General features: G+C 35.5%; 1 protein-coding gene across 1 annotated transcript; it reads right to left on the reverse strand.

Moving 5' to 3' along the window:
• Positions 1-636: 636 nt before the first annotated feature.
• On the reverse strand, positions 637-12,738 carry LOC131955898 (E3 ubiquitin-protein ligase RNF144A). Its single transcript, XM_059320206.1, has 9 exons — positions 12,471-12,738; positions 8,679-8,824; positions 7,182-7,286; positions 5,361-5,421; positions 4,598-4,737; positions 3,838-3,932; positions 3,169-3,313; positions 2,000-2,089; positions 637-1,463 (listed from the first exon to the last, which is right to left on the reverse strand). Exons 1-9 carry the CDS (start codon positions 12,655-12,657, stop codon positions 1,320-1,322), a joined length of 1,113 nt encoding a protein of 370 aa, XP_059176189.1. The 5' UTR covers positions 12,658-12,738; the 3' UTR covers positions 637-1,319.
• Positions 12,739-14,321: the final 1,583 nt, after the last annotated feature.

The raw sequence follows: 14,321 nt of genomic DNA on the forward strand, positions 1-14,321 counted from the left end.
ATATACCTTGTTTTATAGGCCTACCCATACAATAGTGTAGTTTTTGTAACATGATTAAACTTTTAGTAAAGGCTATACGGAAATAAAACTTCAATGATAAGCAAATGACAAACTTCAGATCAAATCTGCAGAAACATCCCTTTCCATTTTTAGCAACAAACAGTAATTTATGTTATGTTTTAAGGTCACAAATTAAATAAAAAATCAGCAGAGAAAAAAAGATTTTTAAAAAAATTGACGATGTGTATTTATATACACAATTTCATGAGATTTTTGAAATAACAAAAATATGTACAAGACAATTTATATAGAAGAAGCACATTAAGTTTATAATTAACAATATCATTTGTAATTATATGTATGTATTCATATGTATTTAAATATAGATATGTATATTTAAAGATATATATATATATTTAAATATGTATGTATATTTAAATATATATATTTAAAGAGATTTATATATCTAAATATATATCTATATTTATATATATATATCTTTAAATTTATAAATATATCTTGAAATATATATATATATATATATATATATATATATATATATATATATATATATATATATATATAACATTTACAATATATATATAATGCAATAAATATACATATATATACAAAACTGATGGAATTTGTACAAGTTATAAATAAATAATTTGTTATCCAGTTCCACCAGAAACTGTGAACTAGAGGAGGGAAACATTTTCTGATCCTTGTAACGTTTCGCTGGCTTTTCCCCAACCAGCTTTTTCATATTTCCAAACAGTTCTCTTTTAACAGTTTTAATCTATAAATTACATTCTGCAGGGCATCATTTGTAGGGGAGCAGAGCCTGGCTGAGCCAGTAGAACAGGCACTGTAGCATTATACTGGACCATCGCCTGCCTCTGACTTGACTGAATCCCCAACAACAGTATAAAGGCAGGATTCTTGGCGTTCTCAGAACAGAGAAAAAAACACAAAGAGTGAAACACAATAAATACCAGACCAGCTTGTTCAAACCTGAACTAGATCAAACCACGCCAAGTCTAATATCTACACCCTCGATAGACAAAGACCTAATCCAAACTTGAGAATGAATTCAGCCCGAAATCGTAATTATATCCACAAAGCTCCATGTCTCTGTCCATTAGTCATCCACATAATATAATATCAACATATAATCACAAAGTAAGTCCAGCTGCTTTTTTTTAGTTTTAACTAGAAATTCAACGGCCACCTGGCCAGCTTGTTCACATAAGCCAAAGAGGCAACCATGAGTAGCACATGGATTTCAAGAGAGGGGGCTACAGGTGTCTAGAGACTCATCAAGTTGAGAACCCCTCCCCTTCCTCCTCATCACAGCATCGACAAATTTTACACTTGCAGCACAGGATGCAAGGGGCGGCCAACAGCAAGAAAGGGGATGCAACCAACAGCAGTACACCAAACCCAGCAAAAATACCAACCACCTGCAACAAGACAGAACAAGTTAACTTAGAGACTGGCCTAAGATTTGACATCACTATACTGAGATTAACTTACGACTTATTTTGTAATGAACATAGACAGGAATCTGATTTAACTGTTTAATATGTTTACTGTTTCTCTTAAAAAATTCTATTTATAAGATGTATTAAAAAAAAACAGATAGCCTAAATATGGTGGTTATATTTTCTAAAATTTTTTTTTTATTTCTATAACTACCACACACAGTACAATTTAATAAACACTTTAAAGAAACCTAAAATGTTACATTTAAATAACTTTGACCCTTTACCAGAATTCAATTAAAAATGTTAGCCAGGTTTTACTTTGAGATAAATATATTATCCAGTCTAAAAGACAAGAGAGCTAGTTCTAACTTTAAGTTAAATTTATTATACAGTATTTAAAAGAATATTGAGCTACACCTAGAATGTTTATCAGTTTTTACTTAAAATTAAATTTATTATCCAGTATTTAAAAAGACCAGAGAGCGCCACCTAGAATGTTTGCCAGTTTTTACCTGGGTTCTGTGCCAAATAACAGAGGCTCTAGAGTGACCAAGTTTATTCTTACAGGGCCCCTTGTCATAGTGGCGAAGAAGGAAGTCGTCCTGCCAGAGAAACAAACATGATTGAATGTATTGTAATTTTATTTTTACTGCATTAAACTATTCCTGCCAGAGAAACAAACATGATTGAATGTATTGTAATTTTATTTTTACTGCATTAAACTATTCCTGCCAGAGAAACAAACATGATAGAATGTATTGTAATTTTATTTTTACTGCATTAAACTATTCCTGTATTATTCCACCAAGTGATTTTTTAAAATGTTGACATGTACATTTTTACTGCCAACCTTTAAAAATAACTAATTGCACACACCATAAATGTACATCTTGTAAAGGCAATTGCTGACAAATAATTACTAACACTAAAAAAAATGTAATTTACATCCCATCTACAGATATCTGAAGACACGCTAGCACCAAGATATTTTGCTATTCATTACATCAAAAGACTGCCACCATTACATCAGAACTTACAATAAAAGACTACCACCATTATGCCAGAATTTACTACCACCATTAATTACATCTATAGACCACCATTACTTACATCTAAAGACTACCACCATTACTTACATCTAAAGACTACCACCACCATTACTTACATCTAAAGACTACCACCATTACTTACATCTAAAGACTACCACCACCAGTACTTACATCTAAAGACTACCACCACCATTACTTACATCTAAAGACTACCACCACCATTACTTACATCTAAAGACTACCACCACCAGTACTTACATCTAAAGACTACCACCACCATTACTTACATCTAAAGACTACCACCACCATTACTTACATCTAAAGACTACCACCACCATTACTTACATCTAAAGACTACCACCACCAGTACTTACATCTAAAGACTACCACCACCATTACTTACATCTAAAGACTACCACCACCATTACTTACATCTAAAGACTACCACCACCAGTACTTACATCTAAAGACTACCACCACCATTACTTACATCTAAAGACTACCACCACCATTACTTACATCTAAAGACTACCACCACCAGTACTTACATCTAAAGACTACCACCACCATTACTTACATCTAAAGACTACCACCATTACTTACATCTAAAGACTACCACCACCATTACTTACATCTAAAGACTGCAGACAGTACCAGCAGAAGACATGCTTACACCGCTTACACATCATCTGTGCGCAGCCATCGTTGCGTTCAATGGGTACATGACACACTGGACACCTTTTTATCTTGGCGTCGTCGGTGTTGTGGAAAGGGATACTAAAAATAGATAAAACAAAATTGATTTTAAAACTATTTTTCATTAACTTTTTTTATCACATTATTTTAGTGTGATCTATGTTGTGGAAAAGGATTCTTAAAATTTATAAAAGAAAATTGATTTATTTGTAATGACTTCTTTAAATCACATGATCTTAAAATATGGGACGGCATAGGCTAATAGTAGAGTGTTTGTCTGATAACCCAAAAAGCCTGGCTAGAGTCATAGCACGTCTCCGAGTCCACTTAACTCTGATGGGTACCTGACTTATGTTAGGGAAAAAAGTGTCTGGGCATAGTACAGACATTATCTCTTCATATGCGGAGGTCACAGAAACAAGTACATTTTAGTTTGTTTAAATCTGGTGATTAGAATAGCCATTTTCTTACCCTAATTCCTCTAAATGTGCCGATTTAGAATAGCCATTTTCTTACCCTAATTCATCTAAATGTGCCGATTTAGAATAGCCATTTTCTTACCCTAATTCATCTAAATGGGCTGATTGGAATAGCCATTTTCTTACCCTAATTCCTCTAAAGGCGCTGACGTGACAACTTCATCACATGATTTTGAGGCGTGCCACTTTGACTTGCATATGGAACAGAACTGGAGACCACACTAGAAGAGAGAGAAAAACATAAGTTTGTCAGTATATGAGCAACTTGACACATTCCTACATGGGCACAGATGTGTGTTTATATGAAAATCTTGAGACATTCCTACATGGGGCACATGTGTACATGAGAAACTTGACTCATTCCTACATGGGGCACAGATATGTTTATATGAAGAACTTGACACATTCCTACATGGGGCATAAATGTATACATGCGTTCCCAGAAAAATGCCCTATCGGAAAAACCGGGCAACAGAAAACTGCACAAACAAAAAAGTGGGCAAATACAAACTAATCATACTAATACACTTTAATTTTGTCATATTTCATGGAAATGTTTTATTATGCTATAATATACATGTGGTCATTCTTGTTAATGTCTATAAATGCTCAAATTAAGAAAACAAAAATGCCCTTAGGCACTTTTTTTTGTGCAAAGTTTTTGTAGTGCATCTTTTCAGTCACCATAAATATGATAAGCTCCACGCATTTATATAAAGGGAATATTTGTATTTATATGAGAAGCAGGACAAATTCCTTCGTGGGTTACTGACGTCTAAATGAGAAACTTGACACATTCCTACATGGAACACAACAGTCTCATCTGAATACATCCCAGAGAGAGCCATGCCCCACCCCCCACAATGTTGACGCTGGCCAAACTTACCGTAGGACACATGACAGGTATGGCAGCAGACATGGACGATGTGGCCCCCCCACCCAGGTGGGTTTGTGACGAGCAGACATGGCACACAGTCTCACAGCCTATTTCTGGACAGAATGTCCTGTAGGGGTCAAGGTCAACCTCTGTAAACGGAAGAAGAAAATTGGAAGTTATTAAATAATTTGAAATAAAAACTTCATAACAGATTCTTCTCAATCTGCACATTTGACCTATAATCCAGTTATTTGTATATACTTTAAATTAAATAATAATGTCAACACTTGTCAACAAAGAAAAATTAAATAGATTTTAGTCCATTAAAATTATTTTTTCCCTTTTAAAATGATAATTGTGTAATTAGTGTTTATAGGCATCAAGCTGAAGTTGTAACAAAGTGAGAAAGTAGAGCTCATGTTTCTTGACTTCGGCATGGGTGAAAGGTTAATGTGTTCAGCACTAAGCCCAGCCACCTTTACTTTCACTAACATGAGTAAGGTAGCCATCAGAGCTGAGTGGACTCAGGGACATTCTACTGACTCAAAACTGGATTTGAACTCGAGACTTTTGGGTAAGTGGTCTAGTGCTCTATCTCTAAGCCAAGCTGTGAGTGAGTAGTGTTTGTATAAAATTCTAACAGACCAGTGAGTACAGTTTTTGTAACACTCTAAGATACCAGCTGTCCCAGTTAGTTTAATATACACACAAACATTTAATTGTAATAGCAGCCCAGGTTCTTCACTTCTATTGAGTGACCATCAGAACTTACCTCGTTGGAAATGTAGGCGCTTGTATCGTAGAAATGTCTGTCTGTCTACAAGCTTCTCTATCTGTCATGGAGGGAAAAAAAAGCATGAAATTAATGAATTAATTTAAACAGAACTTAATTGAAAACATTCAGACAAAGTTGTTTATAGATTATATATATATATATATATATATATATATATTTTTTTTTTTCATTTCCTATTACCATTATATATATATATATATATATTATATATATATATTATATATATATATATATATATTATATATATATATTATATATATATATATATATATTATATATATATATTATATATATATATATATATATTATATATATATATATATATATTATATATATATATTATATATATATATATATATATTATATATATATATTATATATATATATATATATATTATATATATATATTATATATATATATATATATATTATATATATATATTATATATATATATATATATATATATATATATATATTATATATATATATATTATATATATATATATTATATATATATATATATATATATATATATAAAATGGTAATAGGAAATGAAAAAAAAAAAATCATTATTGTTTTGTAGGATCCAGTTATAGTTGATGATTAAACTAAAATGGAACTCCAAAGAGCTAAAACGAGATTTCGTAATCTGAAATAGCATTTTATTTTTATTGAAATCTGAGGGTCTTTTTTTTTATATCTGGGTGAGAAGATGAACTCTACTTCATCTGTTCTATTACTGAATGTGCCAATGTTCGGGGCTGTTTAATGTTTTTTAATCAACTTTCCTAGGGTTGTCACCTTAAGTTTTTATTTTAAAAAAAAACTCACCATTATTTAAGGGGGGAAAAAGCACTAAAAAACCATGTTTAAAAAAAAACCTCAATAAAATCAAGATAGAAAAGAAATGTTCAAAGCAATGAACCTCAAGCACTGGATATTGATTTTCATCCCAACCCTTGCTGGTTTTCTATTTATAATCAGTTTTTAAATGTCAGTTGGCTGACAATATAAGCGCAATGCCATTATTCACAGCTAAGCTTCCTATTATTTGTGCACTAATTTTTTTTTAACTCAAGTTCTTCAATGCTTGCTGTAGTGAAGTTAGTGTCAGGTACCTTGTCCACACCTGGAGATCAATAGTGTGGATGAAGTAGAGTTCATGTTTATGGAGCAATATTGTATAAAAGGATAGTGTGGCCATTACCATCCTCAGATTTCTTTTCTTTTCTTATTCTAATTTAAGCCAGGTACTTGTTAGAGCTGGGTGTCTCATAGACTCAAAAACAGCACATAAGATAATCATTTAAGAAATGTTGACCGCTTGACCCCACAGCCCTTCTGACATGACCTCAGGATTTTTGTCCAAAAATTATTCCATGTATGGAAAACTATGTGTAGCTGTCCCTAACATTGTATACCAAGTCAAGTAGTATGCAAATTATGACATGTACACAAATATGCATGTCATAATAGAGTTAAATTTCAGATAAACCTTATTTAAAACATGCAATTCTGGATTGCTTTTAATTTTTTACTTTGTATTAGAAAGAAGCAACTTATTTAAAGAATACACAATTCAGAAGCCTTCTAGAAAATAATTAAATATTTGTTTCAAATATTTCACCAAAATAAGTCCACAGTAGCTTTAAGTTCATTTTGAAAGTTGAAAATGTAAAGCAATAAAAAACAACTTAGTTCTTAAACTGTAAAAAGATATGTCCGAGTACAATAAGATGACCCTACAAGTTGACCACAGCCATCAAAGTCTCTAACAATGTATCAAAGTTTCTCACCTCATCTGTTGTGACTGTCCCTTGCTTCCTACACTGGGCGTCTGGGCAGGTTATGTCAGTCACCATACCCTCAGCTATCATCACACATAGATACTGCTTCATGCACTGGGAATACAAGCAGTTCATTGGGTAATTTTAAACCTAAGCAGATATCAGCTCTAAACTATTATACTGCTGGGAATACAAGCAATTCATTGGGTAATTTTAAACCTTAACAGATATCAGCTTTAAACTATCATACTTGTGTAATTTGACATTAAATAAGTCATGTCTGTGAATATTTTAGAGCTTCTATTAAATATTAAAAACAGTTTTAAGCTAATTTGGAGAGCTATTCCTGTAATTCTGTTCACTATTATAAATAATTCCAACACAAAGATGCTTTAAAAAACAAATTTTAACTAATGCTTTCAGAAGTTTTAATAGCAAAGTTTTTATTTTACTATAGCTTAATAGCAATGTAAGTAGATCAACAGACCTACGTTAAAAATGTTTTTATTATCAAGGAACATTTTTCTTCACTCGGAGTGATTTCAAAATAATTTTTTTAATAAAGCCAGTTTTTCCTTAGGCGCTTTTAATTTTTCTAAATTTTGTATGTCATTGTTATTTCAAACATGGAGTTATAATAATGATGGTTTTCCATCCATCTAAAGATATTTCAAAGGACTAAGTTACAAACTTGTTTTGTGCTAGCAACTAAAGATGATGTCATAACATCAGGAGAAGATGTGTGACAAGAAAATGTGACAAGATGTGACAAACTACTCTTGTCCTAGCAACTAGTGACAATGTCACAACTTTAGGAGATGATGTGTGACAGGATCATGTTACAACATCAGATGACGTGTAACAGATCAGATTATGTGAAACAAGATCATGTTACAACATCAGATGATGTGTGACAAGATCATGTTACAACATCAGATGATGTGTGACAGGATCATGTTACAACATCAGATGATGTGTGACAGGATCATGTTACAACATCAGATGATGTGTGACAAGATCATGTTACAACATCAGATGATGTGTGACAGATCATGTTACAACATCAGATGATGTATGACAGGATCCTGTTACAACATCAGATGATGTGTGACAGGATAAGATACAACTAAACTGTTGTACTGCCTCCAGCTTTTAACCAGAGATGTGCTGTATAATTTATTTCACTCTGCTCTCTACAGTATAATGTAATCAATATATTTCATGTTTTATGTTTATGGTAATTAAACCCTCGCACAAAGCAAATACATTTTTCCCTAACATTTTCATTTTTTCTAGAGTTATTAACCTGAGTTTTTAAACAGTTATCTTAACCATAATGCAAAGTGGTTTTATCCACACAAAACATTATACATGTGTATATACACACACATATATATATATATATATATATATATATATATATATATATATATATATATATATATATATATATATATGGACAGACAGACAGACAGATATACACACACACAAAACCATTGTACTCACCATTTCACAGAAGAGGCACTTGCATTCAAAGAGCTCATACATGTCTTCCAACGGACACTCAGACAGGCAGAGCTTGCACAGGATCAAGGGGTCAATGGCCAGGTCCACGGTGTTCCTGGACACGCTGTAGGCGGCCATCTTTTGTCCTGAAACACACAAGGAGGGTCGCATGAGATTACAGTCCCCACAGGTGAGACATTCACCACAGTCATCATGTGGTGGTTGATGGCGAGGTAAAAAAAAAAAATTCCAATTGAAATACCTGTAGTATCAGTTGTGGAACTATAGCCCAGTTTAAGTGTACACAGTAAGGGGAATGTGCAAGCACTACAGCTAACAGGGAAACAGAAAGTTTGCCAAAGACAAGATACTTTACTCTTCAGAGGGGGAGGGGGGTGGAGACAGTAGGTAAATACAATGGTAGTGATGTCAGATATGGGTATATACTATGGTAGTGATGTCCCATAGAAAGATATACAATGAGAGTGATGTCCCATAGAAAGATATACAATAGTAGTGATGTCCCATAGAAAGATATACAATGAGAGTGATGTCCCATAGAAAGATATACAATGGTAGTGATGTCCCATAGAAAGATATACAATGGTAGTGATGTCCCATAGAAAGATATACAATGAGAGTGATGTCCCATAGAAAGATATACAATGGTAGTGATGTCCCATAGAAAGATATACAATGGTAGTGATGTCCCATAGAAAGATATACAATGGTAGTGATGTCCCTATAGAAAGATATACAATGGTAGTGATGTCCCATAGAAAGATATACAATGGTAGTGATGTCCCATAGAAACATATGCAATAGTAGTGATGTCAGATATATAGATATACAATGGTGGTGATGTTTATCAAAATGGAAATATTATGCAACTGATGTTTGAAGTGACAGGTATAGAGAAATAGAAAGTATAGAGTATAGTACATGAATGTACAGTAGGGCCCACATGAATGTAAAGTTACTTGAACGTATAGTACATGTAACACCAGATCATTGATTGCAAATTTCCATCCTATTATGGTAAGCAGCCTGCACTATAAAACCAGTCAGCACATGAAACGAATTACTCTCGGTACAGCATTAGTTGGACTCTGTGTGTGTGTGTGTGTGTGTGTGTGTGTACTTATTGCGTGCGTAGATGCGCTAATTGCCCGTGTGTGTGTGTGTACTTATTGCGTGCGTAGATGCGCTAATTGCCTGTGTGTGTGTGTGTTCGAAAAGGCTTAGTTTCATCACATCACAACAACAACAACAAAAAATAAAACATGAGCTGGCAATAATGGGCGCCCCACCGTCCGGAAATTTCCGCTATTAATTCGGAAAGCGGAAATTAACTTTAGAAATGTGAAGCGGCGCTTGCAACTGCATACAATAATAAACAGTATCACTCGTCAGATTGTAAAAAAACAACTAATTTGAAACAGCAATTAACGTTGTATTATTTATGTATGAAACTATTTAAAACGGCATCTTTAGCATCGTGTTTGAGGTGTTTATAAAAAAAAAAGGGGGGGGGGGGGGGGTCCGCGTGTTGAAAATGGACTGTAGTCATTCCGGGAAATACACATGTAATATGTAATGCGAAATACGTCACAGACAAAGATGACGGTTGTAATAAAACTGAAGGGGATTGGGGGGGGGGGGGGGATGTTTTGAGAATTGTGTTTGTTTACATATTTACACAAAATGCCTAAAATTTTGACACATGGTTTTAAAAAAAAAACTTTCAAAGTTTACACACGTGTCTAAACGTTTGAAATGTTTACAGTAAAAAAAAAGTCATTACATGTCGATCATTCAGAAAGCGAATACCACTTTATAATGTTACCACCATTTCTATATCATGACCTCCATTTAATAAGCCTCCACTTTATATAATGACCTCCATTTAATAAGCCTCCACTTTATATCATGACCTCCATTTAATAAGCCTCCACTTTATATCATGACCTCCATTTAATAAGCCTCCACTTTATATCATGACCTCCATTTAATAAGCCTCCACTTTATATCATGACCTCCATTTAATAAGCCTCCACTTTATATCATGACCTCCATTTAATAAGCCTCCACTTTATATCATGACCTCCATTTAATAAGCCTCCACTTTATATCATGACCTCCATTTAATAAGCCTCCACTTTATATCATGACCTCCATTTAATAAGCCCCCACTTTATATCATGACCTCCATTTAATAAGCCCCCACTTTATATCATGACCTCCATTTAATAAGCCTCCACTTTATATCATGACCTCCATTTAATAAGCCCCCACTTTATATCATGACCTCCATTTAATAAGCCCCCACTTTATATCATGACCTCCATTTAATAAGCCTCCACTTTATATCATGACCCCCATTTCATAACGTGACCATTTTTTTTAATGTGACCACAATTTTATAACGTTATCACTTCTTCAAAACGTGACTCCTATTTTACGTGATCACTACTTCAGATCGTGACCATCATTTCAAAACGTGATCCCTCACTTTATAACGTGACCACCATTTCATAACTTGACCACCATTTTTATACTGTGACCTTCAATTTATAAAGAAACTACCATTTTATACGGTGACCCCCATTTCATAACGTGACCCCCCCCCCAACTTTATAACCTGACAACTATTTCATAGCTTTAAAAACATTTCAGAACGTGACAACCACTTCAAAACGTGACAACCACTTCAAAACGTGATCGGCACTTCACCACGTGACCAAAACTGCCGAGCGCCAACACTTCAAAACGTGACCAGCACCCCAGAAAGGTCAATTACCTCCAGTCCACCATTCTTCTACGTGAAAGAGGAGGAAGCGTCTAGCCCACAGTCCAACAAACATCGGCCATTACCACGGTGGTCTCTAGTCATTCAAGCCAACCAATGGCCAACCCAGCTCACGTCAGGTCAGCGTGACCCAGCTCACGTCAGGTCAGCGTGACCCAGACGATGATTGTCTTCATTTCAGACAAAGTGAATTCTGATTCCCTTCCGGGCTTAAATCTTCAAGAGTCCCCCTTCAGGAATAACAAAGTTGATTCCTTCCGAGCCTACAACTTTGGTTTCACTTCGGGAATAACAAAGTGAATTCTGATTCTCTTACCCGGCCTTCAACTTTAGAGTCTCACTTTAGGAATGCCAAAGTGAATTCTGATTCTCTTACTGGGCCTAAATCTTCACGAGTCTCACCTCAAGAATGCCAAAGTAAGTTCTGATTCCCTTCCGTGCCTACAATTTTAGAGTCTCACTTCAGTAATGCCAAAGTTAAATCCGATTCCCAAGACAAAATGAATTCTGATTCCATTTTCAGGTATACAGCTTCAAAATCTCACATCAGGAATGACAAAGTGAATTCAGCTGACAAGTCTCACTTAAAGACTCCCCCATCATCATACACAGAGCATCAGTTGAAATCAACGCCAGTTTTCTTGCTGAAAACCTTTACGCGGTTTTAAAAATCTCTTTTTTTTTTTCAAAATCTATAAGTATATAACACAGGAACTCGGATAAAAGCTAAGAAAAAAAACAACGAACAGAAACAGGCAACAGATAGATACAATTTGGCATAATCACTACTAATTAGATGATCACTCACAACCCAACCAAAAAAAATATTTCTTAGTGTAAAAAAAACCAACTCGGTTTTTACAAGCCATCGGTAAAATGATACAAGTTAATTTAAACAAGGCATAACTAAAATAGAAAGAAGAAATAGATCTATTAAACATTCTATTTTTAATCAAAACCACGGAGTCTACAGCTAACCTTACCAGTTGAGTCGACCATCAAGTCCATATCCAACACGCAATGGTTCAGGTTATTGTTAATATTCCTTGAATTGATGCTGGACTTAGTACTGCTCCTATTACCAGCGCTAGTGTTAAAATTGGTCTTATTCCCACTGGTCAGGGTATAATTGGTCATCAAGTCCAAGTCAATGTAACACTCCGACATCATGGTGAACGTTGCTTCAATGCCGGTGTTGTTGTTGTAAAGATGGGAGATCAGCCAAGTGCTCACCTAGACCACGCGCCACGTGAAGCTGTGTCCACGAGATGGTTGACACGCCATCCGACGACTCCCTCAAGACTTCTGCTGCCCGGTTCACGGTGAGCGCCAATCCGGCACACGACCGACGGGCCAATCAACGAGGTCGCTAAAACTGCACGCGGGCGAAGTCTTTTGGAGGAGGAATCAAAATTAATACCTGACGGCCCGCGTCGTTACACTCGCTGCCACATCGGCCTGACATGTCACTGTCACGACAGCTGACATTCATTGTCACGACAGCGGCACAGTGAGATGACACTTGTCAGTTTGTTATGACATTGGCACAGTGAAATGAGTCACCGCCATATTGGCATAACACTGCCACAGTAAAAAGACATTTGTCATATGACACCACCACAGTGAAATGGCACTTGTCTTGTTGGCATGACACTACCACAGTAAAAAGACTGTTGTCATATGACACTAGCAGAGTGAAATGACACTTGTCATATTGGCATGACACTAATAGAGTGAGATGACACCCACTGTCAGTGGCAAGGAACTCGCTGCCACACCGACTAGACACTGCCGTACTAGCTTGCTTCTCACTCACACAATGTCACTCACTACCAGTCATGACACTACCTATAAACTACCAGATAGTCAATGCGCTACCACGACACTCACTACCAGATAGTCATATACTACCATGACACCACTACCAGATAGTCATTACACTACCATGACACTACCAGACACCCAATACACTACTTCGACACTCACTGTCACAATACTAACTACCAGCCCCACTATCACACTACTAACTACCAGCCCCATGTCGCTTCCAACATCGGCACCACGATAATACAATTACGTGAGGCATTAGCCAGCCACCAACGTGGACTGAAAGAACTGCATCAAAACAAGGCTATAAACAGGGGAATCAAAGCCGATAGGAGAGCGTGAAAGATTTCTAATGAGCTGTTATTGTCTAGAGTTTCCTTGACCTTTCCAATAGTTATTGGGAATTCCGAGAAAAACACGTCAATAATGGAGATGGTTGTAATCTCACGGAAATCGTGGTAGGGGGCGGGGTTAGCGGGGTAGGGTGTAATGTGTTGATGTACTGTAAACTTTCAAGGATAAAAAGGATACATAGTTAATGGACTAGGACAGAGTTTCTTCCAGGCATCTCTTCCCCCCCCCCCCGAAAATTTTTTACCGCCCCCCCCCCCCCCCCCCGAACGAAATGAAATTTATATAATTTATATAGAAAATATATACTTTTAACAGTGTCCGCCCCCCGAAGAAAGTTTACCGCCCCCCCCCCCCCGAAAATTTCAAGTGCCCCCCCCCCCCCCGGAGAAAAAAGTCTGGAAGAAACACTGGACTAGGATGAGTGGGATAGTTGTTGATGTCATGTATTCTTAATTTAAGGATAAAAGAGAACACACAGATAATGTACTAGAGGATAATTGTTGATGTAGAGTTTTAATGATACAACTTTTCAACCATTAAGTCGGAGAGGGGCAAACTAATTTATCTTAAAACATAATTAGTAGTATATACTGTTCTCTGTATGGCGGGGTCGGGAGTGAGAGCGTGGGGTTATCTACTCCAAACAGTCCCGA

Source organism: Physella acuta, unplaced genomic scaffold (assembly GCF_028476545.2).
Source record: "Physella acuta isolate Inbredline_101_S28 unplaced genomic scaffold, ASM2847654v3 ptg001113l, whole genome shotgun sequence".
Taxonomy (NCBI): domain Eukaryota; kingdom Metazoa; phylum Mollusca; class Gastropoda; family Physidae; genus Physella; species Physella acuta.